General features: G+C 45.8%; 1 protein-coding gene across 2 annotated transcripts in view; it reads right to left on the bottom strand.

The window, feature by feature from the left end:
• The window catches only part of mindy4 (MINDY lysine 48 deubiquitinase 4), a 163955-nt gene that overhangs the window by 79355 nt on the left and 56894 nt on the right, over positions 1-27706 (bottom strand). For both annotated transcript variants that reach the window (XM_078426293.1, XM_078426303.1), the window contains exons 6-8: positions 22022-22071; positions 14353-14459; positions 434-550 (exon numbers count right to left, since the gene is read on the bottom strand). In XM_078426293.1, the coding sequence (XP_078282419.1) occupies positions 434-550; positions 14353-14459; positions 22022-22071 (274 nt within the window). The remainder of the gene's footprint in view (positions 1-433; positions 551-14352; positions 14460-22021; positions 22072-27706) is intronic.

The raw sequence follows: 27706 nt of genomic DNA, 5'->3' as shown, positions 1-27706 counted from the left end.
AGGCTGATGGAACTAGTGTAGCTGCGACATTGTTGGTCGGTGTGGGCGAGTTGGGCCGAAGGGCCTGTTTCCACACAGTATCACTCTATGACTCGATGACTATGAAGGGCCTGTTTCCACACTGTATCACTCTGTGACTCTATGACTATGAAGGGCCTGTTTCCACACTGTATCACTCTACGACTCTACAGTAATACATGGTGGGCAAAAATTGTTTGGTGCTTCTTGACTTTATAATTCATCAAAATAAACTTTTAAATTACTTGTTCATATTGCACCAGCCTAACTGGTGAGGCTCACTATTTATTTATCTGTGACCTGTGTGGGTTTCATATTGCTTCATTGCAGCTGCTGTAGCTCGAGAGGTTTTGTTGCCCAAGTGACAAATCCAATACTTAGTGCTGCACGACATGCAATGAGAGAAGTCCTTCACCTTCTTCTGAACGATGCCGTACTTTAATTCAGGTAGATCGTTGAAGGTGAAACTCTGCATCTTCCATTCCTCGGCAAAACAGCAGAAACTGGAGCCAAACAGAAGGTTTTTCAGCTGCTGCAAACAAAATGTTTCAAACAAAAGTTAAACTGGGTGGAAAATAAGTTCATTGTAGCCATTATGCACATTGACTGTCAATTCCACTTACCAAGATCCCACAGTATAGATATAGGCCCTTCGGCCCACCACATCTGTGCCGACCATCAATAATCCATCCACCTGCATATGGCCTTCAACCGTGGCAGTTCTAGTATAAGAAAATAACTGCAGATGCTGGTACAAATCGAAGGTATTTATTCAGAACTATCTAAAGTTGGAGATGTCGATGTTCATACCACTGGGCTGCAAGCTGCCCAGGCGAAATATGAGGTGCTGTTCCTCCAATTTCCAGTGGGCCTCACTATGGCACTGGAGGAGGCCCATGAGAGAAAGGTCAGACTGGGAGTGGGAGGGGGAGTTGAAGTGCTTGGCTGTTCTAGTGCTCGTTTAAATAGTACTTCAATATGTGAGAGTACATGATTTCCCTGCCCACTCATCGGTTGTGTTCCTGATTCCAAGCACCACCCGGGTGAAAAGGTTCTTCCTCAGATTCCCTCTGAACCTCTTCCCACTTGCCCTACGTTTTGAGGAAACGTTTCCCGTGAACCACCCTATCTAGCCTTGAGTAATTTTGTATAACTATCAGGTTTCCCCTCAGGCATCTCCAATCGAAGGAAAACAAGCCGTCTATCCAGTCTCTCCTCATACGTGAAACACACCTTCCCAGGCAACGTCTTGCCTCATACACATTCTTCACCACCTTATATAACTGTGCTGCCATCTTCAGAGATCTCTTGACTTGTACACCAAGGTGAGGTCCATGTTCCTCAATACTCACTAGGGCCCTACCACTCATTACATACGTCAGACTCTTATCAGACCTCCCAAGTCCATGAACGTTCCATCTTCTCCAAGGATGCTGCCTGACCCCCTGAGTTACTCCAGCATTTTGTGTCTTTTTTTTGTGGTAAATCAGCATCTGCAGTTCCTGGTTTCTACAACTGAACAAAGTTAATTTGTACTTTTTCCAGCGTGCTGATTCAGGGAGGAGCAGACCTATAATGGGACATGGCAGGATGCAACGAGGCTTAACAGGCATGAAGTACACGGGAATGTGCACATGGCAGAATCTCAATCAAAATCATGGCAAAATCATTCATCATTTGTATGAACGGAGATACGTATAGGAATGCGAGCATGGAAATATAAAGGTGCAACATAATCCATGGCCAATATAATCTGGAACAAAAAAGCAAACTGCTGGAGGAACTCAGTGAGTCAGGCGGCATCCCTGCTGAAAAGGAATAAGTGAAGTTTCGGGTCAAGACCCTTCTTGAGACCGAAGGGTCAGGTCTGAAGAAGGGTCTCAACCCGAAATGTCACCTATTCCTTTTCTCCAGAGATGATGCTTGACCCGCTGAATTATTCCAGCATTTTGTGCCATCTTACTGTTATATACTTCTATCATGTCTCACTAGTTCTTTCCTTTTATACATACTTGTAAAAGCTTTGAGAGACCAGTTTTATCTTTCTCACTCGTCTCCTATTCTATCTCGTCCTTCTATTATAGCTATCTGTAAATCAATATGAGAAATGCAGATAAAGAGACATGAGTGGGACTCATTGGAGTGATGTGACAGAAAGCTAGACCTCGCTCAATCGACTGGATGGCCTCATTCAATGCTTCAACAATGGTGTGTTTCTGTCCTGTACTGATACGCACATTAGATGCATAAATACTAGAAGTGAAGTCAATGATTGACAATAAATACTGCAAATTAACCCAAGATACTATTTAACTGTTAATTCTTTGTCCAAAATTCATTGATCTAGTGTTCCACGTGTAAGTTGATCTGTTCAATAAAAACCCAACAGATAACTGTCATAGATAAGTGCGTAACTATTCCATTAAGTCTTCTATTCCTTATTTTCATTACTGGAGCTTTGCACATCAGATGTCTTTTACTGACCTATAAACATTGTCGAAGCCTGTGCTAAATGAATTCAAGTCACTGCATAATTTTGCAAACTATTAGCTTTATTACTGTGAACTGGCCTTGAAACTTGTGGTAGAAATTTGAAACAAAGAACAATGCCCTGGAAATTCCAACCAGGTTGATCAGAATTTGTTGGCTCCATGATATGTTCTAGGATATGTTATATGATATAAGGCCATTCGTCCCTTCAAGTCTACTCCGCCATTCAAACATGGCCGATCTATCTTTCCCTCTCAACCTCATGCCTTCTCCCTGCCACCCTTACTAATCAAAAATCTGTCAATCGCCGCCTTAAAAATGTACATTGGCTTGGCCTCCACAGCCGTCTGTGGCAATGAATTGCACAGATTCACCACCCTCTGACTAAAGAAATTCCCCCTCATCTCCTTTCTAAAGGCACGTCCTTTTATTCTGAGGATATGACCTCTGGTCCTAGACGTCCACTAGTGGAAACATCCTCTCCACATCCACTCTAACCAGGCCTTTTACTATTCGACTGATGCAGACACGTGGAACTGCAGCTGTTGGGAGTCTTGAGCTAATTCACGTTACAGCTCCATTGCAAAATCTTCTCAAAAAAAGTTTGTAGTTCTCTCCATCTCTCTGACTGGAGTTCTGTGGGACCCTCTCTCACTGCTGCTCGCCTGGTCTTCGACAGCATTCTGACCCAGAGAAGAAGGGTCCCGACCCAAAACCTCGTCCGACCATTCCCTCCACAGATGCTGCCTGACCTGCTGAGATCCTCTAGCATTTTGTGTTTGGCTCTATTAATGTTTCAGGTTTGGAACTCTCAACAGTGCACTCAAAGTGTTAAACTTGCCGATAGTTTTTGAGGTATTGACTGAACTCCTGTGTGGTATTTTTCCACCACTTGCTTATCTTCAAGATTTATTGACACTTTTCTACCATCATTGCTTTAACAGATCATAGATATCATTCACCACAAATCCTGGAGTCACCTTATCTCCCTTCAGAGTAAAAGGGATTAAAGAACAGACATAGGAATAACCATTCAAGAAATCAGACTGCGGCTTTGACAAAATAAAATGTGCTGAATGCAAAATATGCCAATACCTGTTGCAGGCCAAAACCCTTTATCGGGAAAATATAAAATACTTTAAATAGTGTAAGAAAATAACTGCAGATGCTGGTACAAATCAAAGGTATTTATTTCACAAAATGCTGGAGTAACTCAGAGGTCAGGCAGCATCTCAGGAGAGGAATGGGTGACGTTTTGGGTCGAGACCCTTCTTCAGAATTTAAATTAAAGTATTTAAATACTTTAAATAGTTCAGTGGCACCTTGATGCAGAGGTAGTGTTGCTGCCTTACAGCACCAGAGACCCAGATTAGATCCCAACTACGGATGCTGTCTTTACAGACTTTGTACATTCTCCCTCTGACCTGCGTAGGTTTTCTCTGGTTGCTTCGGTTTCCTCACACACTCCAAAGACGTCCAGGTTTGTAGGTTAATTGGTTTCGGTAAAAATTGTAAATTGCCCATAATGTGTAGGATAGTGGGGGATCGCTGGCCGATGCGGACCCAGCGGGCCAAAGGGCCTGTTTCCGTGCAGTATTACAAAACAAAATCTTCTCAAATAAAGGAACATGCTATCATTCCACTTTCTTTTTCTGCACCGTTCCATAAGTTCACGTTCACAAGTTATAGTAGAATTAGGCCATCTGGCCCATCGCGTCTACTCTGCCATTCAATCCGAATCCAATTTTCCTGCCTCCTCCCCATAACCCTTAACCCGTTCTATCAAGAATTTGTCTATCTATGCCTTAAAAATATCCAATGACTTGGCCTCCACAGCCCTCTGTGGCAATGAGTTCCACAGATTAACTACCCTCTGACTAAAGAAGTTCTTCCTCACCTCCTTTCTAAAAGAGCTCCCTTTAAATTCTATGACTATGACCTCTGGTCCTAGACTCTCCCACCAGTGGAAACATCCTCTCCACATCCACTCTATCTATGCCTTTCATTATTCTGTAAGTTTCAATGAGATCCCCCTTAACCTTCTAAACTCCAGCGAGTACAGGCCCAGTGCTGTCAAGCGCTCATCCTATGCTGATCCACTCATTCCTGGGATCATTCTTGTAAACCTCTGGACCCACTCCAGAGCCAGCACATCCTTCCTCAGATACGGGACCAAATTTGCTCACAGTACTCCAAATGTGGCCTTACTAGCGCCACATAGAGCTTCAGCATTAGAATTCAGCATTGCTGAGAAAGGGTCTCGACCCAAAACGTCACCCATTCCTTCTCTCCAGATGCTGCCTGTCCTGCTGAGTTACTCCAGCTTTTTGTGTCTATCTTCAGCATTACATCTCTGCTTTTGTATTCCAGTCCTCTTGATATGAATGCGAGCATTGAATTCGCCTTCCTTACTACCGAGTCGACTTACAAATTAACCTTTTGGGAATCCTGCACCAGCACCCCCAAGTTCCTCTGCACCTCTAATTTCTGGATTATCTCCCCATTTATAAAATAATATACGCCTTTATTCTTATTACCAAAATCCATGATGACTCTGAAATTTGCTACACTGAATTTCATCTGCCACTTCTCTGACCACTCTCCTAACCTGTCCAAGTCGTTCTGCAGATTCCTTGCTTCCTCTACACTGCCTGCCCCTCCACCTATCTTAACATCACCTGCAAACTTGGCCACAAAGCCTTCAATACCCTTATTCAAATCATGAATATATAACGTAGAAGCGGCCCCAGCACCGACCCTTGCGGAACTCCACTGGCAGCCAACCTGAAAAAGCGCCTTTTATGGCAACTCTTTGCCTTCTGCCATCCAGTCAACCCGCTATCCGTGCTAGTATCTTTCCTTTAATACCGTGGGCTCTCATCTTCCCTCGCAGCCTGACGTGCGGCACCTTATTGAAGGCCTGAAAATCTAGGTGATCAGCATCTACAGCCTCCCCTCTGTCTGTCTTGCGCATTGTAACTTTGTAAGTGCCCTACGTGACTGCTATTTGTATACATTGTGCATACAAACAAATAATTTCATTGTGCCTAGTCACATGTGACAATAAAGTATTCCATATTAACTTCCTCGAAGAACTCCAGCAGATTCGTCAGGCAAGATCTTCCCATCACAAAGCCACGGTGACTTCGGCCTATTTTATCGTGAACTTCCAAGTACTGCGTAACCTCTTCCTTTATAATGGACTCTAAAATCTTACCAACCACCGAAATCAGGCTGACCGGCCTATAGTTTCCGCTCTTCTGCTTTGCTCCCTTCTTGTACAGTGAGGTGATATTCACAATTCTTCAGGAACCACTCCTAACTCTAGTGATTCTTGAAATATCACAACTAATGCCTCCACAATCTCGGAGGCCACCTCCTTCAGAACCCTGGGGTGCCGTCCATCCGGTCCAGGTGACTAATCTACCCTCAGAACTTTCAGTATTCTAGCAACTTCTCCTTAGTAATCACTACTCCACTAATGTCCACCCCCTGACTCTCTAGGGTTGCAGGCACACTGTGAAGACTGATACAAAAAGTTATTCAATTCCTCTGCCATTTCTCGATTTCCCATTATCACTTCTCCAACGGCACAAAGTCCACTCTTTTGCCACCTTTTTACTCTTTATACATCGGTAGAAACTCTTGCTACCCTCTTTTAGATGAATGGCTAGCTTACATTCAAAATTCATCTTTTCCCTCCGTATTGTCCTTTTAGTTATCTTTTGTTGAACTTTAAAAACATCCCAATCCTCTGGCTTCCCCACTAATCTTTACAATGTTATACACTTTCCCTTTTGCTCTTATGTTGTCCTTGACCTCCCTTGTCAGCCATGGTCGCCTTATTATCCCTCTTTATCTTTCTTCCTCTAAAGCAACCTTCACTCCCTGTGATAAAAGCATTGTTCAGTAGCAGACACAACTTCTTTCGAGAGTAGACACAAGGAACTGCAGATGCTGGTTTACAAACAAAAAGATGCAAAGTGCTAGAGTAACTCAGCGGGTAGAACTGCACCCCTGGTGAACATGGGTAGGTGATGTTTCCAGTTGGGACCCTTCCTCATACTGATTCATTGAAATCTTCTTTGAGATTCAATTTAGCCAGTCTCCGCCATTTTACCCATTCACATGATATCAAGAAACAGATGACTGAGTTGGAGAGACAAAGAGAACGGACAATAACCAGATAGGCACAAAATGCTGGAGTAACTCAGCGGGACAAGCAGCATCTCTGGATAGAAGGAATGGGTGACTTATCAGGTTGAGACCCTTCTTCAGACTGATGTCAGGGGAGAGTTAGATACATACACCGATCAGCCAAAACATTATGACCTGATGAGCCAAAACATAATGACCATGTAGGCCTTCTGTTGGTTCGGACCAGACGGGATAGCCTTCGTTGCCCTCGCGCGTCGATGAGCCTTAGGTGCCCAACACCCTGTCGCCGGTTTGTCCCTCCTCGGACCACTGTCGGTAGGTACTCACCACTGCTGACCGGGAGCACCCCACAAGCCTTGCCGTTTCAGAGATGCTCTGTCCCAGTTGTCTGGCCATAACAATTTGGCCCTTGTCAAAGTCGCTCAGGTCTTTACTCCTGCCCATTTCTCCTGCATCCAACACATCAACCTCAGTCTGAAGAAGGGTCTCGACCCGAAACATCACCCATTCCTTCTCTCCCGAGATGCTGCCTGACCTGCTGAGTTACTCCAGCATTTTGTGAATAAATACCTTCGATTTGTACCAGCATCTGCAGTTATCTTCTTATACATCAACCTCAAGAACTGACTGTTCACTTGCTGCCTAATATATCCCACCCCTTGACAGATGCCATTGTAAGAAGATAATCAATGTTATTTACTTCACCAGTCAGTGTTCATAATGTTTTGACTGATCGGTGTATATAAGGAAGTGTGTAAGAGGTGTAAAATGGGACAAAAGGAATGGAGATCAAGGAAAATGTAGAATAGATCATTGTTGGCTGGGAGAAGGTATCAACAAAGCAGAGATAAAAAAGTAGTCGGAAACAGTCATACTGGACGGAGAACTAGAAGATTGTCCAGGAGTCTCCCATTCAAAACAAAAACAGAAATCCAACTAATTACTGCCAATCACAACACGCCAAATTATCAGCAAATTGACAGAAGGTTTTGACATTACTAACATCGGCACCACAAAACCTCCGAGCAAGAACCATCTCTGAGATCAAGAGTGTTTAATTGTCCTAGGTACCAAGCCTACGTAGAACATAGAGGGTTGTGCCATAGGGAACAAAGGAGGACCCGGTGTGGGAGGACTGCCGTGAGGGAGGGGAGCGGGGGGAGAACAAAGGAGGACTTGGCATGTGGGAGGGGGAGGGGGAGGGGAGAGAACAATGGAGGACTTGGTGCGGGATACTTTGTAAGCGCCCTTTATGTGGCGACGATTTACATACCTTGGGTATGCAAGCAAAGAATTTCACTGTGACTTGTCACATGTGACAATAAAGCATTCAATTCCATTCGATTGAAACGAAACAATCAAATTCTTACTTGTAGCAACTGTAAATTTGGCCCACATCCCTCTAAACCTTTTCTATCCATGTACCTGTCCAAATGTCTTTTACACGTTATTTTATTACCTGCCTCACCAGCCTCCTCTGGCTTCTAGTAGCAAATACCTACTGCCCTCTGTGTGAAAAGGTTGCCCTTAGGTACCTATCAAATCTTTCCCCTCTCACCTTAAACCTGTGTCCTCTGGTTCTTGACTCCGCTACCCTGAGTAAAAGACTGTGATCTAGTTTTAGTTTTAGAGAAACAACCCCTTCGGCCCACCGAATCCATGCCGACCATCGATCACCCATACACGTCTTCTATCCTACACTCTAGGGCCAATTAACCTACAAACCTGCACGTCTTTGGAGTGTGGGAGGAAACCAAAGCATCCGGAGAAAACCCACGCGGTCATAGGGAGAGCGTGCAAACTCCGTACAGACAGCACCCGATTTCAGGATGGAAGCCGGGGTCTCTGACACTGTAAGGCAGCAACTCTACCGCTGCTCCACTGTGCATTCACTCTATCCATTCTAGAATTACCTGGAATAAGCTGCCAAAGGAGAGGATAAAGGTAAATGATTAGTGTTTAAAAGGCAGATATTTGAATAACAATGGAACACAGGCCTAAAGCAGATAAACATGGTTAATAGAGATGGGCATCATGGTCAGCATGGCTGTGATGGGGCGAAGGGCCTGTTTCTGTGCTGTATGATTCGGATTCCGTTAAAACAGGTCAATTTACCAATTGAACTGTGCGTAAAGGTTCAGGATATAATTTGTGTTCTCTAATATATTAACCAAATCTCAAAGGCAGCCCCCCAAATTAGATTCAACATGTTAGCCATTTGGGAAGCGACTGAGTCAACAGTAACATTTAAGAATCTGTTGCTCTGGCAAGGTTCGAACTGACCACCTTAAACTCATTTGACTAAAATGATTTCCACTCCGCGGGATCCAATGTTCAGTAAAGCTGAAGTTCTGATCTTTGGCACTGTGAGGCAGCAGCTCTTCCAGCTGTGATGAGGTAGAGAGTTAGACAATGAGAGAGAGTTAGATAATCTCATGAGATTTAGAAGATTTTCACTTTCAAAAGTTGTAAATATCGATAGCCAGCCATCCTTGATTAGCAAGGGTGTCAAAGGTTACGGGGAGAAGTTTGAAGAATGGAATTGAGAGGAAAAACATATCAGCCATGTTTGAATGGTAGAGTAGACTACTAAAGTCTTGTGCTACTCAGCTTGCTCCAGTGCTCACCACAATATTCAACCTCTCCTTGGCAAAGTCCGTGGTCCCTGCATGCTTCAAAAGATCCATCATTGTACCGGTGCCAAAGAATGCCTCTCCAGCGTGTTTAAATGACTACCGACCGGTGGCCCTCACCTCGGTTGTCATGAAATGCTTTGAGAGGCTAATCAAGAAGCACATCTGCGCCCTCCTTCCTCGCAACATGGACCCACTACAGTTCGCATACCGTCCGAACAGGTCCACGGATGATGCGGTCTCCCAGGTTCTACACACCGCTCTCTCTCATCTGGACAGCCAGGGGGGCTATGTGAGGATGCTGTTCATTGACTTTAGTTCAGCATTCAACACAATAGTCCCCAGCAGACTGGTTGAGAAGCTGCTGGAACTGGGGCTTAGCACCCCTCTGTGTGCCTGGGTCCTGGACTTTCTCACTGCCAGGCCCCAAGTGGTCAGGATGGGGGAACACACATCTAGCTCCCTCACCCTGAACATAGGATCCCCCCAGGGCTGCGTCCTTAGCCCCCTACTGTACTCCCTGTACACACATGACTGTAGGGCCAGGTTCAGCTCAAACTCCATCATCAAGTTTGCTGATGACACTGTGGTGGTGGGCCGGATCTCCAACAACGATGAGAAGGCCTACCGGGAGGAGGTGGCTGATCTGGCACTCTGGTGTCAGGACAATAGCCTCCTCTTGAATGTCACTAAAACAAAGGAGCTGATTGTGGACTTCAGAAGGGCTAAACATCCAAGGACGTACACGCCACTGGAGATAAATGGGTCTATTGTGGATAGGGTGAGCAGTTTCAAATACTTCGGAGTCCGCATCGCAGAGGATCTGACGTGGGCAACGCACATTGCCGCACTGATGGGTAAGGCTAAGCAGCGCCTTTACCACCTTAGACAACTGAGGAAATTCAGAGTGTCGCTGAGGATCCTTCATTGCTTCTACTCTGGGACTGTAGAGAGCATCCTGTCCGGCAACATTACAGTCTGGTTTGGGAACAGCTCTGCCCAGGACAGGATGGCCCTGCAGAGAGTAGTGCGTTCGGCAGAACGCACCATGGGAACTACACTCGTCCCCCTGCAGGACCTATACATCAGGAGGTGCAGATCCAGAGCAAGCAAGATCATGAGGGACCCCTGCCACCCCAGTAACGGACTGTTCCAGATGCTACGATCAGGCAAACGCCTCCGCTGTCACGCTGTGAAAACGGAGAGGATGAGACGGAGCTTCTTCCCACAGGCCATCAGGACTGTCAACTTTGATAACCCCAGAGACTAAATTTTTGTCGACACTTTTTGTGCTATGTTTAGTAACTTATTAACTTTATTTATATGCTGTAACTGTAATTCTTTTTGTGCACAACCCGCAGGCATTGCCACTTTCATTTCACTGCACATCGGGTATGTGTATGTGACAAATAAATTTGACTTGACTTGACTTGATGGGCCAAATGGCCTAATTCTGCTTAGTTTCATTTAGAGCAGGGGCCTCTAAACATTTCAGCATGAGGGCCACATTATATATTTGGCACATTTTTGCGGGCCATAGGAAAAAATAAACAAGTGTGAGTTTTATAAATTTAATGAACTCAAAAAAATTTAGACTAGGTTACGTTCGATTAGATTAGGAAAGGTTAAACTAGGTTAGGTTAGATTAGGTTAGTTTACTTTAGGTTTATACTAGACCAAGGGGACCCTTTGGGCCCAAAACTCTCCTGCATTGGTGCAGCACCCCCTCCTCCCTCCTCCCTCCTCCCCTCCCTCACATTTATCCACATTATACTGCATCTGCCATGCATTTGCCCACTCTCCTAATCTATCCAAGTCACTCTGCAGCCTCCTAGCATCCTCCTCGCAGCTAACACTGCCACCCAGCTTCGTGTCATCCGCAAACTTAGAGATATTGCATTCAATTCCCTCGTCCAAATCATTAATATATATTTAAAATAACTGGGGTCCCAGCACTGAGCCTTGGGGTACCCCACTGGTCACTGCCTGCCATTCCGAAAAGGACCCGTTTATTCCTGCTCTTTGCTTCCTGTCCGCCAACCAATTCTCTATCCACCTCAACACTGAACCCCCAATACCGTGTGCTTTAAGTTTGTACCCCAATCTCCTATGTGGGACCTTGTCGAAGGCCTTCTGAAAGTCCAGATATAACACATCGACTGGTTCTTCCTTATCCACTCTACTAGTTACATCCTCGAAAAATTCTATAAGATTCGTCAGGCATGATTTGCCTTTCATAAATCCATGCTGACTTTGTCCGATGATTTCACCACTTTCCAAATGTGATGCTATCACATCTTTAATAACTGACTCTAGCATTTTCCCCACTACCGATGTTAGGCTAACTGGTCTATAATTCCCCGTTTTCTCTCTCCCTCCCTTTTTAAAAAGTGGGGTTACATTAGCTACCCTCCAATCCTCAGGAACTACTCCAGAATCTAAAGAGTTTTGAAAAATTATCACTAATGAATCCACTATTTCTGAGGCTACTTCCTTAAGCACTCTGGGATGCAGCCTATCTGGCCCTGGGGATTTATCGGCCTTTAATCCATTTAATTTACCTAACACCACTTCCCGACTAACCTGGATTACCCTCAGTTCCTCCATCTCGTTAGACCCCCGGTCCCCTGCTATTTCCGGCAGATTGTTTATGTCTTCCCTAGTGAAGACAGAACCAAAGTAGTTGTTCAATTGGTCTGCCATCTCCTTGTTCCCTATGATCAATTCACCTGTTTCCGACTGCAAGGGACCTACATTTGTCTTAACTAGTCTTTTTCTCTTCACATAGCTATAAAAGCTTTTGCAGTCAGTTTTTATGTTCCCTGCCAGTTCTCTCATAATCTATTTTCCCTTTCCTAATTAAGCCCTTTGTCCTCCTCTGCTGGACTCTGAATTTCTCCAAGTCCTCTGGTATGATACTTTTTCTGGCTAATTTATATGCTTCAGCGTTTGTTTTAATACTATCCTTGATTTCCCTTGTTAGCCACGGATGCACTACCTTTCCTGGTTTGTTCTTTTGCCAAACTGGGATGAACAATTGTTGTAGTTCCTCCATGCAATCTTTAAATGCCTTCCATTGCATGTCCACCGTCAACCCTTTAAGTATAAATTGCCAGTCTATCTTGGACAATTCACGTCTCATACCCTCAAAGTTATCTTTCTTTCAGTTCAGAACACTTGTTTCTGAATTGACTTTGTCACTCTCCATCCTAATGAAGAACTCCACCATATTATGGTCACTTTTGCCCAAGGGGCCTCGCACAACAAGACTGCTAACTAACCCTTCCTCATTACCCAATACCCAGTCTAGAATGGCCTGCTCTCTCGTTCGTTCCTCGACATGTTGGTTTAGAAAACCATCTCACAAACATTCCAAGAAATCCTCTTCCTCAGCACCCCTGCCAATTTGGTTCACCCAATCTATATGTAGATTGAAGTCACCCATTATAACTGCTGCACCTTTAGTGCACGCATTTCTAATTTCCTGTTCGATGCCATCCCCAACCTCACTACTGCTGTTAGGTGGCCTGTACACAACTCCCACTAGCGTTTTCTGCCCCTTAGTGTTTCGCAGCTCTACCCATATCGATTCCACATCCTCCGAGCTAATGTCCTTCCTTTCCACTGCTTTAATCTCCTCTCTAACCAGCAATGCTACCCCACCTCCTTTTCCTTTGTGTCTATCCCGCCTGAATATAGAATATCCCTGGATGTTCAGCTCCCAGCCTTGGTCACCCTGGAGCCATATCTCCGTAATCCCAACTATAATCATAATCATTAATAACTATCTCCACATTTAATTCATCCACCTTATTACGTATACTCCTTGGATTGAGGCACAAAGCCTTCAGACTTGTTTTTACAACACTCTTACCCCTTATACAATTATGTTGAAAAGTGGCCCTTTTTGATTTTTGCCCTGGATTTGTCTGCCTGCCACTTTTACTTTTCACCTTGCTACTTATTGCTTCTACCCTCATTTTACACCACTCTGTCTCTCTGCTCATGCTCCCATCCCCGGGGTGAGCGGCGGTGGCGGTGACGAGGAGGGAGGTTTCACTTGTATTTCGCTGCGCTAGAGGGAGACGGGGCCGGGGAAGAGAGTGGAGGAGCAGCGCAGATCTCGCTGACTCTGGGAGAGAGAGAGGGAGAGGGGAGAGAGAGGGAAGGAGTAGCACCCGTAAGTGGCGGCGCTCCTTCACCGGACCCGCTGACACCCTCCCCCTCCTCCCGCTCTCACCTGTTGCTCCCTCTACTCCGACTCGCCTCCCCCCCCCCCCCCCCCTTCTCTCTCTTCTCTGGTTGAGCGGCGGCGAGGAGGGAAGTTTCGAGGGGGCGCTGCGGTCTCTCGCTTTGTCCTGGCTCTGGGTGGTGGCGATCCGCTCTCCGGCGAACCTTCGCCGGCAGCTTCTGCCTCCAGTCCCTAAGAGCTTGCTGCGGGCCGGATAAAATCTCGTGGCGGGCCGGATGTGACCCGCGGGCCATAGTTTGGAGATCCCTGGTTTAGAGACACAGCGTGGAAATAGTCCCTTCGGCCCACCAAATTCGCTCTGACCAGCAATCACCCGTACACTACTTCTATTCTATTCCACACATTATTGACAATTTACAGAAGCCAATTAGCCTGCAAACCTGCACCTCCTTAGAATGTGGAAGGAAACCGAAGCACCCGGAGAAAACCCACGCGGTCACAGAGAGAATGTTAAAAACTCCCCACACAGACAGCACTCATGGTGAGGATCAAACCCGGGTCTCTGACGCTGTAAGGCAGCAACTCTACCGCTGCGCCACTGTGCTGCTCTTATGTCTTGTGGTGTAGCTCTTAGTTAAAGTGCGGAGTGAAAATCATTTTAGTCAGGAGAGGAGCAAACATCCCAGCCGGATCCAATCTTCACCGGATATCACCACTTCAAGGAGAGATCTCTTAATCCAGAGGTGCTGAAGCTAAACTTAATACCCTGCCAATAGAGTACCCTATAAGAATTGAACTGAAAATGTTTGTAGCAGTATGTAACTGATCAATTGAAAAGACAAAAAAGATAACACAACTTACTACTGCAAGTGGCTGGTCTATGGGTTTAGAATCGATGTGGTGTTTACGAAGCGAACTGATGGCTGGAATTTCATCGACATCTTCAAAGTCATCATCCTCGATGTCAGCTGTAAACATTAATCAATCATTGTTTCAGGTTGTGTACAACAGATACACGAGTGCTGCAGCAGACACACGCCTGGCTAAGTGTTGTTGTTAAGGAACCAAGATAAGACAGTAAAACAGATCTTGCATCTAGTCCGCGGGATAAATCTTTTGTTTGTTTGTTTGTTTTTATGTCTTGTCTGCTCTGTAAAGCGTCTTTGAGCTTCCTGAAAAGCGCTATATAAAATAAATGTATTAATATTATTATTATTATTATCATTGATTCAAGAGAAAGTTCAATGCATTTCTGGAGAAAGTTGGGATTTGAGTGAGGAGGTTAAGCTGTTGGGACTGATCTCCACACAAACCAGACTGTTTAGATCCAACGTCTCACTCCTGCGGTTCAAAGATATTCTGCTGTAATCTTTGTAGCAAAAGCATCAATACAACGTAGGAAGAGAGTGAACCTGCTTTCACTCCCACTCATGTCTCTAATAACTTAATTTTACTTCAAATTGTACAGAACTGAGAGCTGATTAACACATTAACCAATTAAACAGTAAGCATTAGTGAATCCTATTCAGGTCTTTTACCTGAAGAAAAGATTACCAACTTTTTCACACAGTAGGTGGTGGGTAGATGGAATGAGCTGCCAGCGAAGGTAGTTGAGGCCGGTACTAGATCAACAATTAAAAGACATTTGGACACTTAGAAGTGTGAAATCGCACACCTCCAGATTCAGGGGCAGTTCTTGTGAATCATTGGTAATCATTTTGTAATGTTCTATTGATTCATGATCAGTTCCTGTGCATTGGAGGGTAGCTAATGTTATCCCACTTTTCAAGAAAGGAGCGAGAGAGAAAACGGGGAATTATAGACCAGTTAGCCCGACATCGGTGGTGGGGAAGATGCTGGAGTCAATTATTAAAGAGGTAATAACGCCGCAATTGGATAGCAGTAAAAGGATTGGTCCAAGTCAGCATGGATTTATGAAGGGAAAATCCTCCTTGACTAATCTTCTGGAATTTTTTGAGCATGTGACAAGTATCTGGACTTTCACAAAGCCTTTGATAAGGTCCCACATAGGAGATTAGTGGGCAAGATTAGAGCACATGGTATTGGGGGTAGGTATTGACATGGATAGAATTGGTTGGCAGACAGGAAACAACGGGTAGGAATAAACGGGTCCCTGTCAGAATGGCAGGCAGTGGCGAGTAGAGTGCCGCAAGACTCGGTGCTGGGTTCGATGATGGAATTAAAAGTAACACTAGCAAAGCTGCAGATGACACAAAGCTGGGTGGCAGTGTGAACTGCCAAGAGGATGTTAGGAGGTTGCAGGGTGACTTGGACAGATTGAGTGAGTGGGCACATGCAGTATAATGCAGATAAATGTGAGGTTATCCACTTTGGTGGCAAGAACAAGGAGACAGATTATTATCTCAATGGTGTCAGATTAGGAAAAAGGGAAGTACACCGAGACCTGGGTGTCTTTGTACACCAGTCACTGAAAGTAAACATGCAGGTAGAGCAGGCAGTGAAGAAAGCTAATGGCATGGTGGCCTTCATAACGAGAGGATTTGAGTATCGTTGTAAAGAGGTCCTTCTGCAGTTGTACAGGGCCCTGGTGAGACCACATCTGGAGTATTGTGTGCAGTTTTGGTCTCCTAATTTGAGGAAGGACATCCTTGCTATTGAGGCAGTGCAGCGTAGGTTCACGAGGTTAATCCCCGAGATGGCGGGACTGTGATATGAGGAAAGATTGGAAAGACTTGGCTTGTATTCACTGGAATTTAGAAGGATAAGAGGGGATCTTGTATAAAATTATAAAGGGACTGGGAGATTTGCTAAAATAACTGTGGAGACTTTAAACTAGTACGGTTGGGGGGAGGGACTCAAACACAGATAGCTAATAGGCAGTGTGTGAGGCAGGAGGCAGAAAAGGGAAACACTCAGACCCAATATGTAGGAGAGAAAGAAGGGAAAAGAAATAAACTGAGAATAAGAAATGATGGGTCCCTTAAATGTGTATATTTTAATGCTAGGAGCATTGTAAGAAAGGTGGATGAGCTTAGAGCCTGGATTGACATCTGGAAGTATGATGTTGTGGCGATCAGTGAAACATGGTTGCAGGAGGGTTGCGATTGGCAATTAAATATTCCAGGATTTCATTGTTTCAGATGTGATAGAATCGGAGGGGCAAGAGGTGGGGGTGTTGCATTGCTTGTCAGGGAGGATATCACAGCAGTGCTTTGGCAGGACAGACTAGAAGGCTCGATTAAGGAGGCTGTTTGGGTGGAACTCAGAAATGAGAAAGGTTTAGCAACACTTATAGGGGTGTATTATAGACCGCCAAATAGGGAACGAGAATTGGAAGAGCAAATATGTAAGGAGATGGCAGATATTAGTAGTAAGCACAGAGTGGTGATTGTGGGTGATTTCAATTTTCCGTATATAGACTGGGAATCACATTCTGTTAAAGGGCTGGATGGTTTGGAGTTTGTAAAATGTGTGCAGGATAGTTTTTTGCAGCAATACGTAGAGGTGCCTACCAGAGACGGGGCAGTGTTGGACCTCCTGTTAGGAAATGAGATGGGTCAGGTGACGGAGGTATGTGTTGAGGAGCACTTTGGGTCTAGTGATCATAATGCCATTAGTTTCAATATCATTATGGAGAAGGTCAAATCTGGACCAAGGGTTGAGATTTTGGATTGGAGAAAGGCTAATTTTGAGGAGATGAGAAAGGATTTAAAAGGAGTGAAATGGAAATTGTTGTTTTATGAAAAGGATATAATAGAGAAATGGAGGATATTTAAAGGTGAAATTTTGAGAGTACAGAGTCTTTATGTCCCTGTTCGGTGGAAAGGAAAGAATAATAATTTGAAAGAGCCGTGGTTTTCCAGGGAAATTGGACACTTGGTTCGGAAAAAGAGGGAGATATACAATAAATATAAGCGGCAGGGAGTAAATGAGGTTCTTGAGGAATATAAAGAATGTAAAAGGAATCTTAAAAAGGAAATTAGAAAAGCGAAAAAAAGATATGAGGCTGCTTTGGCAAGTAATGTAAAAGTAAACCCCAAGGGGTTCTACAGATATGTCAATAGCAAAAGGATAGTGAGGGATAAAATTGGTCCATTAGAGAGTCAGAGTGGACAGCTATGTGCTGAGCCGGAAGAAATGGGGGAGATATTAAACAATTTCTTTTCTTCGGTATTTACCGAGGAGAAGGATATTGAATTATGTGAGGTAAGCGAAACAAGTAGAGTAGTGATGGAAATTAGGAGGATTAAAGAAGAGGAGGTACGGACACTTTTGAAGAATATAAAAGTGGATAAGTCTCCAGGTCCTGATAGGATATTCCCTAGGACATTGAGGGAAGTTAGTGCAGAAATAGCAGGGGCTATGACGGAAATATTTCAAACGTCATTAGAAACAGGGATGGTGCCGGAAGATTGGCGCATTGCGCATGTTGTGCCTTTGTTTAAAAAAGGTTCTAAAAGTAAACCTAGCAATTATAGACCTATTAGTTTGACGTCTGTGGTGGGAAAATTAATGGAAAAGATACTTAAGGACAATATATATCATTATTTGGATAATCAAGGCCTGATTAGAAACAGTCAACATGGATTTGTGCCTGGAAGGTCATGTTTGACTAATCTTCTTGAATTTTTTGAAGAGGTTACCAGGGAAATTGATAAGGGCAAGGCTGTGGATGTTGTCTATATGGACTTCAGTAAGGCATTTGACAAGGTTCCACATGGAAGGTTGATTAAGAAGGTTAAATCGTTGGGTATTAATAGTGAGGTTGCAAGATGGATTCAACAATGGCTGAATGGGAGATACCAGAGGGTAACGGTTGACAATTGTATGTCAGGTTGGAGGCCAGTGTCTAGTGGAGTGCCCCAAGGATCTGTGTTGGGTCCACTGTTGTTTATCATTTACATTAATGATCTGGATGATGGTGTGGCAAATTGGATTAGTAAATATGCAGATGATACTAAGATAGGTGGAGTAGTTGATAGTGAGGTAGATTTTCAAAGTCTACAGAGAGACTTGGGCCTTTTGGAAGGGTGGGCTGAAAGATGGCAGATGGAGTTTAATGCTGATAAGTGTGAGGTGCTGCATTTTGGTAGGACAAATCAAAATAGGACGTACAGGGTAAATGGTAGGGAATTGAGGAATGCAGTGGAACAGAGGGATCTGGGAATAACTGTGCATTGTTCCCTGAAGGTGGAATCTCATGTGGATAGGGTGGTGAAGAAGGCGTTTGGTATGCTTGCCTTTATAAATCAGAGCATCGAGTATAGAAGTTGGGATGTAATGTTGAAATTGTATAGGGCATTGGTGAGGCCGAATCTGGAGTATGGTGTGCAGTTCTGGTCGCCAAATTATAGGAAGGATGTCGACAAAATGGAGAGGGTACAGAGGAGATTTACTAGAATGTTGCCTGGGTTTCAGCACTTAGGCTACAGAGAGAGGTTGAACAGGTTGGGTCTTTATTCTTTGGAGCGTAGAAGGTTGAGGGGGGACTTGATAGAGGTTTTTAAAATTTTGAGAGGGACGGACAGAGTTGACGTGGGTAGGCTTTTCCCTTTGAGAGTGGGGAAGATTCCAACAAGGGGACATAGCTTCAGAATTGAGGGACAAAGGTTTAGGGGTAACATGAGGGGGAACTTCTTTACTCAGAGGGTTGTGGCTGTATGGAATGGGCTTCCGGTGGAAGTGGTGGAGGCTGGCTCGATTTTATTATTTAAGAGTAAATTGGATAGGTATATGGATAGGAGGGGATTGGAGGGTTATGGTCTGAGTGCAGGTAGATGAGACTAGGTCAGGGAGAATGGTCGGCGTGGACTGGTAGGGCCGGACAGGCCTGTTTCCATGCTGTAGTTGTTATATGTTATATGTTATATGACTGGATAAGCTAGATGCAGGAAAAATGTTCCCAATTTTGGGGGAGTCCAGAACCAGGGGCCACAGTCTAAGAATAAAGGGGAAGACATTTAAAACTGTGGTGATAAAAAGCTTTTTCACCCAGAGAGTTGTGAATTTGTGGAATTCTCTGCCACAGAAGGCAGTAGAGGCCAATTCACTGGATTAATTTAAAAGGGAATTAGATAGAGCACCAGGGGCTAGCGGAATCAAGGGATATGGGGAGAAGGCAGGCACGGGTTACTGATTGTGGATGATCAGCCATGATCACAATGAATGGTGGTGCTGGCTCGAAGGGCCAAATGGCCTCCTCCAGCACCTATTTTCTATGTTTCTACAGTATGTTTCTTCCCAGCGGTTATCAGGTAACTGAACCATCCTATCAGCAAATAGAGAGCGGTCCTGAGCTACAATTTGCCTCATTGGAGACCCGGACTATCTTTAATCCGACTTTATCTTTCACTAAACGTTATTCCCTTTATCCTGTAACTGTACACTGTGGATGGCTCGTTTGTAATCATGTACTGTCTTTCTGCTGACTGGTTAGCACGCAACAAAAGCTTTTCACTGTACCTCGGTTCACGTGACAATAAATTAAACTAAGTTGGTGTGATATGGGTCAAACACAGGTAAATGGGACTAGCTTCGATAGGCATCTTGGTCAACTTGGACAAGTTGGGCCCAAGGGCCAGTATCAGTGCTACATGACTCAATGACTAACTTGCTGATCAAAATGACTTTCTTCTATATGGAAGATACAATTCAATACCAAGTCAACTTTGGCTTATTTAGTGGTGCTTAATAATTGCCCAAAACAGCCCAGTGACTGTGAGAATTCAAAGCTCTGTACCCACATTTAGAAAAACAAGTGCAGTGTTATCTGATCATCACTTAAATTAATTAATTGATAAAAATCATTGAAAGCATTAGCGGCGCAGTGGTGCTGGTTTGCGACGGGCACGGTGATGGACACCCCACACATCTCTGTCCTCCATACAGCTGGCCAGCATCTCTTTTGTCTCTACGTATGCGTCTTCCATCAACGTCTTCAGCATGGTGGCTTCCCACAGCACAACCTTGTTTGCTGGTATTTCTGGATGGCGGTGGCAATGGCCAGTCTCGTCCTTCTCGACCTGATCTTCTCGGTCAGAGGTGGAATCTCCCCATTGAGCTGGGCGTTGGTGGTGTGGTCCCTCCAACTGACATTTTGAACTTTTCTGAGCATTCGGGTGTAGATACCATCGAGAGACTTGGACAGTGCTCGAGTGAGTCCATGCCTCACACCCGTACAATAATATCGTCTCTACAGTTGCATGGAAGAATCTCAGTTTGAGACCCTTAGACATCTGAGACGTCCAGATTTTCCCCACGTTATTGAGGGTTTTCCATGCGAGCGCTTTCCGGACCTTGATGTCATTCTCCGAGCTCTGCATCCTCAATCCCAGGTACTTGAAGTCCTCCACTTTCTTGAGAGATGCACCGCCACTGGTCATAAGAGGCTCATGGTCACCACCGTTGAACACCATGTACTCCGTCTTCTTGGCATTGAGGTGGAGGTCCACATTCTCGCACTCTGTCTCCACCCTGCCGAGCAGCTCCTGTGCCTCCCCAATTTGGTCTGGCAGCAGGACAATGTCATCTGCGAAGTCGAGGTCTGACACGTTGACTGACCCGATTCTTCTCCAACAAGAAGCAGTTCACTGCATCAACCACATAGGCCAAAATGAAAGACCAAGATGTTGATCAAGATGCCCCATCTAAACTAGTCCCATTTGCCCGCTTTTGGCCCATATCCCACGAAACCTTTCCTATCGTATCCTGCCCAAGGGTCTTTTAAATGTTATTATAGTACCAGTCTGAACTACATTCTCTGACAGCTCGTTCCATATACCCGCCACCTTATGAATGAAAAGGTTGCCCCTCAGATTGCCATTAAATCTTTCTCCTTTCACCTTAAATCCATGTCCTCTGGATCTTGATTCTCCTACTGTGGGTAAAGGACTGTGCATTCACCATATCTATTCTCCTCATAATTTTATCCGCCTCTATCAGATCTCCACGCAGCCTCCTGTGCTCCAAGGAATAAAGTCTCAGCCTGCCCATCCTCTCCCTATAACTCAAGCTCTCGAGTCCTGACAACATCCTCGCAAATCCTGCTTGCACTCTTTCCAAATCAAATGTGCAAAACCGAACAGTTAATACGTGGAGAAAAAAAAGAAATTGCAGATGCTGGAATCCTGAGCAAAGTGCTGGAGGAACTCAGCGGGTCAGGCAGCATCTGTGGAGGGTTTGGACAGGTGACATTTCGTGCTGATAGCTAATACATGTAGGTAGCAAGTGTCAATGCTTTAATCAACTGCTATTTGTTAGGAATGCGTCAATTAGTCATTTATCCGATGTCTGGTTACTGATTTCTCAACATATGAATGCTTTAAGCCCGGTGCAAACATTCTAACAAAATAAATCAATTTTAACTGTTACAACATACAAATGAAAAGTAGCAGAAACTCAATAATTCACAGAAATGCCCTGGTTAACAAGTCCCCCTTCTTCCAGCTAACAGTAAATGGTTGCAAAAGCCCTATTATTTAATGGCCTTTTATCATTTAAACTGTTTTTAGGACTTACAGAAACGGTCAAGAAGTTTGGAAAGCCATACCTAACTGTAGTCGTTCTTCCAGCTGAGTTTCAGAACACATCGAGGACATTCTGGAAAGAATAAAACATTATTTATGAATACAGCAAGGAAGTGACCGGTTTCAAATGGAGAATTGTTGGTTAAATTTATATTATTTTTTACATTGCCTCAAACGCATTCAGAAGCATCACTTTCCTGCCCCCCCCCCCCCCCCCCCCCCACTTTCAATAGTCACTGTATGCTTATTGGTTATAAAATCGCACATAGGCAGCAAGACTGTTATTACACAGGACCATTTCCAACCATCCCTTTACCTGAATACTATTTATCAAGAATACATCGGTGGGTTACATTATCTGATTGCCAGTGACTGATCTCTCAATAAATCAGTAGATCAATTTTGGTACAAACATTCAAACAAAGTATATCACTTTCAAGCTGCTACAAGTGAAAAGTAATAGAAACAGTGATTTAACAGGTCATTTACAATGTAATCGTAACTCATGCTTCTAGTGCGGTCAGTGAAAGAGTATTTCTTGCAGGCATCGTTCTCAGTGTGTACTGGGTTTGTTTCTCCCTTTCGGACAACTTCTGGCAACTTCAGAGGTCCAGAGAGCAGAGTGTAAAACACTCCTTTAGAAAAAAGAAGTGGCAGCTTGAAACTCTGGTATCCCACATACGTACAAATAAATGAACTATTATTAAACGTTGGGCGTGGTTTGAGGAGAGGGGAGACAATTTTAGTTTAGTTCAGAGATACAGCACAGAAACGGGCCCTTTGGCCCACCGAGTCCATGCCGACCAGCGATCTGGTAGTACTCTAGCACTATCCTACACACTGGGGACAATTTACAATTTTTAAAATATTAACGTTTATATTATAGGATTTTAACTACCTGGGTTTGAGAGAAAGCGAGAATGTGATGCGCTCAACCCGAAAGTAACCTAAAAGTTTGAAGAAGGGTCCCGACTTGAAACGTAACCATCATGAACTCCAGAGATGCTGCCTGACCTGCTGAGTTACTGCAGCACTTTGTGTTCAAAAGTAATCCATTTTACTTTTTCACAAGAACAACTTGGGGATCAAACAATGCTGATTGAACAAGTCCATAAACTCCATAAATTAGTAATATCAAGGGGGATGACTAAATCCCGTCAGGAAAAAGCTAATTTTAAATTAATATCCGTTACAATGCATGCAATCAGGGCAGAAGCAAACATCAACAAACCTTTGACACAAAGTGTTGGGAGTAACTCAGCAGGCCAGTCAGAAGAAGAGTCGGGACCCTTTTTCAGATGGATTATCGTGGGGGTGGAAAGCTGGAAGAGAGGTGGGGGCAGGACAAAGCCGGGGCTAGTGGTAGATGGATACAGGCGAGGGGAGAGGATTTGACTGACTGAGGGGTGGACAAAGGCCAGAGATGGAAAGAAGACAAAAGGCGGTGAGATAAGGGGAGATGAGGCATGAAATGTGAAGCTGGAGGAAGGAATGTAGGTGAACGGGGATGGGGAAATGGAAAGAGGGTGGACAGTGGGGGAAATGGGTGCACATCACTGGGTGGCACAGTAGCGCAGCGGTAGAGTTGCTGTCATACAGCGCTTGCAGCGCCTGAGACCCGGGTTCGATCCTGACCACAGGTGCTGTTTGTATGGAGTTTGTACTTTCTCCCCGTGAGTTTTCTCCGAGATCTTCGATTTCCTCCTACACTCCAAAGACGCACAAGTTTGCATGTTAATTAGCTTGGTATAATATAAAAATTGTTCCACGGTGTGTGTAGGGTAGTGTTAATGTGCGGGGATCACTGGTGGACTCGGTGGGTCAAAGGGCCTGTTTCCGCACTGTGTCTCCAAACTAAAAACTAAATCAAGGTGGGTCTGCTTGGGTAATTTGCATATCACTGTACTTTAATTGGTACACGTGACAATAAAAGACCTTTGAAACCCAATGGTGTAAACATTGAATTCTCCAATTTTAGGTAACTAAACAACACCCCTCTCCTTTTTCCCCTCCTCTCTTCTCTGCGTCCCCCCTAGATGTACACCCATTTCCCCCACTATTCCCCCTCATTCCCCTTCCCCAGCCAGTAGAAAACACCCATAAATAAAGTCTCCATCTATCAATCTTCTATATCTATCAATCTTCTATATCTATCAATCTTCTCTATCTACTCTATCTATCTTCTCTATCTATCTATTCTATCTATCTTATCTTATTCTATCTATCTTATCTTATTCTATCTAATCTATCTATCTATCTATCTATCTATCTATCTATCTATCTATCTATCTATCTATCTATCTGTCTGTCTGTCTGTCTGTCTGTCTGTCTGTCTGTCTGTCTGTCTGTCTGTCTGTCTGTCTGTCTGTCTGTCTGTCTGTCTGTCTATCTATCTATCTATCTATCTATCTATCTATCTATCTATCTATCTATCTTCTCTATTTATCTATCTGTCTGTCTGTTTGTATGTCCGTCTATTACTAAAACTATGTTTGTTTGTGCATATATTAATTGTATATTATTTGGGGCTGGACACAGCCAAAACGGTACACGATATCGCGACAATTTTAGACCCACCTTACTCACCACTGTCCTGGGGTTGGAATAAATATTTTTTTTAAATCATTGTAGGTTAATTGGCTGGGTAAATGTAAAAATTGTCCCTAGTGGGTGTAGGATAGTGTTAATGTACGGGGATCACTGGGCGGCACGGACTTGGAGGGCCGAAAAGGCCTGTTTCCGGCTGTATATATATGATATGATATGATATGATTTTTTAGTCTTTCAAAATCTCTTTTAAATCTTTTTTAAAAATTTTAAAAATCACTTTTCTCTCCGTCAACCCGCGTATGATATCACAATGGGAACCTAGCGGCCGCAGCCGTGCCGGTGCAGTAGGGACCCGTTGATATGATCAAGGATTGCCGCCGGGGAGTGGGGGTAGATGAGCGGGGGTGGGGGTAGGGGGAAAGGGGAGTAGGGGTGGGGAGGGGGGGGAATGGAGATGGGGGAGTGGAGGGAGGGGGGAGGGGGGGGAGGGGGAGTGGAGGGTGGGGGGGAAGGGGAGTGGAGGGAGGGGTGGGGGGAGTGGAGGGGGGAGTGGAGGATGGGGGAAGGAGAGGGGGGGTGCAGGTGGGGGAGAGGGGCAGTAGGGGTGGGGGGAGTAGGGCTGCGGAGGGGGAGTGGGGGGGAGGAATGGGGGGAGGAGTGGGAGGAGGGGAGGAGGGAGTGGGGCTGGGGAGTAGGAGTGGGGGGAGGGGAGGTGGGGTTGGGGAGATGAGGGGAGGATAAGGGGGATTGAGTGGGTGATGGGAGGGGGGGGGGTTAGGGTGCTAGACCAATACAGGAGAGGCTTTGGGCCGAGCCCCAGCCGCCGCAGCTCGCCGGCAATCAGCGCTGCACGCACGGGGCACTGGTGAGTGGCTTTCGCCGCCAACGGGTCCACGGAGGAGAGTGGGGGTGGGGGCCGAGTTGGGGTGGGGGGGGAGGGGAGGGGACATTGGGGTGAGGGGAGAGTAGGGCGAGGGGAGAGGAGGGGAGAGCGGGGGATGAGTGGGGGATGGGGAAGGGAAGAGTGAGGGGGAGGGTGGGGGGAGTGGAGGGGAGGAGGGTGGGGGGAGAGGGAGGGGGTAGTGGAGGGTGGGGGGAAGGAGAGCGTGTGGGAGTGGGGGGGAGCAGTGGTGGGGGGAGAGGGGCAGTGGGGGTGGGGGGAGTAGGGCTGGGGAGGGGGAAAGGGGAGGGGGAAAGGGGAGGGGGAGTGAGGGGTAGGTGTGGGGGGAGGGGTTTGGGGGGGAGGAGTGGGGGGAGGGAGTGGGGGAGGGGGAGTGGGGGGAGGGAGTGGGGGGAGGGAGTGGGGGAGGGAGTGGGGGAGGGAGTGGGGGAGGGAGTGGGGGAGGGAGTGTGGGAGGGAGTGGGGGAGGGGGAGGGGAGTGGGGCTGGGGGGAGGTGGGCTAGTGGAGGGGGAGTAGTGGAGGGGGAGTAGGGGTGGGGGGAGGGGAGGTGGGGTAGGGGGGATGAGGGGAGGATAAGGGGGATTGAGTGGGTGATGGGAGGGGGGGGTTAGGATGCTAGATCAATGGCACTGGTGAGTGGCTTTCGCTGCCAACGGGTCCACGGAGGGGAGGGGATAGTGGGGTGAGGGGAGGGGAGAGTGGGGGTGTGGGTGGGGGAGGGGAGAGTGGGGGATGGGGGAGGGGAGAGTGGGGGTGGGGGGGAGTGTGGTGGTGGGGGAGTAAGGGGGGTGGTAGTGGGGGGGAGGGAAGAGTGGGGGTGGGCGGAGGGGCAGTGGGGGTAGTAGGTGTGGGGTAGTGGGGGTGGGAGGGGGGATGGAGTGGGTCGGGGAGGGGGGGGAGGAGGGGGTGGAAGGGGGGGAAGGGCACCCAAGAAGGGGGTGGAAGGGGGGGAAAGACAGTAGGATGGAGGAACTTGGGGCAGTCAATGGAAGTGTCTTGAGAGCAGTCAGTGTTCCCGTCGAGGAAGTACTGAAGGTACTATCTATCGTGTATGAAGGTAGACAAATCTCCAGGACCTGATCAGATATATGAGAGGATAGTGTGAGAAACTAGAGAGGAAATTGCGGGAGCCCTGGTTGAAATTTACGAGTCGTCCTTAAATACAGGAGAGGTGCCGGAAGACTGGAGGGTAGCAAATGTTGTGCCTCTATTCAAGAAAGGCTGCAGAGAAAATGCTGGGAACTATAGGCCGGTGAGCTTAATATCTGTAGTTGGAAAGTTACTAGAGTGTATTCTGAGGGATAGGTTATACAAGCATTTCAATGGCCAAGGGCTGATAACGGATAGTCAGCATGGTTTTGTACGTGGGAGGTTGTGTCTCACAAATCTGATTTGAGTTTTTCAAAGACGTGACCAAAAAGGTTGATGAGGGCAGAGCTGTAGATGTTGTGTACATGGACTTCAGTCAGGCGTTCGACAAGGTTCCGCATGGTAGGCTGCTCTGAATGGTTAGATCGCATGGGATCCAAGGAGAGATTAGTTTAGTTTAGTTTTGAGATACAGCGCCGAAACAGGTCCTTCAGCCAACCGAGTCCACACCCAGCACATTAACACTATCCTACATACACCAATTTACACTTATACCAAGCCAATTAACCTACAAACCTGTACGTCTTTAGAGTGTGGGAGGAAACCGAAGATCGCAGAGAAAACCCACGCAGGTCACGGGGAGAACGTACAAACTCCGTACAGAGAGCACCCGTAGTCGGATAGAACCCGGGTCTCAGGCGCTGCATTCGCTGTAAGGCAGCAACTCTGTGCCACCGTGCTGCCCGGCCGAATGGATGGCAAATGGGCTTCATGGAAGGAAGCAGAGGTAGAAGGTTGCTTCTCGGACTGGAGGCCTGTGATTAGTGGTGTGCCTCAAGATTCGGTGCTGGGCCCATTATTGTTTCTCATCTACATCAATAATTTGGATGAGAACATACATGGCAAGATTAGCAAGTTTGCTGATAATACAAAACTGGGTGGTATTGCAGATTCTGAAGATGGTTGTGAAAGATTGATCGATCGATTGGCCAGGCAGGCTGAGGAATGGTTGATGGAATTTAATACAGAGAAGTGTAAGGTGTTGCATTTTGGGACATCTAACAAGGGCAGGACCTATACAGTAAGTGGTAGGCCTCTGGGGAGTGTTGTAGAACAGAGGGATCTAGGAGTGCACGTGCATGGTTCCTTGAAGGTCGAGTCGCAGGG

This window comes from Rhinoraja longicauda, chromosome 2 (assembly GCF_053455715.1).
Source record: "Rhinoraja longicauda isolate Sanriku21f chromosome 2, sRhiLon1.1, whole genome shotgun sequence".
In the NCBI taxonomy this organism is placed as follows: domain Eukaryota; kingdom Metazoa; phylum Chordata; class Chondrichthyes; order Rajiformes; family Arhynchobatidae; genus Rhinoraja; species Rhinoraja longicauda.
Note: the sequence above shows the minus strand (reverse complement) of the source record. Positions and strands in the feature narration are given on the sequence as shown.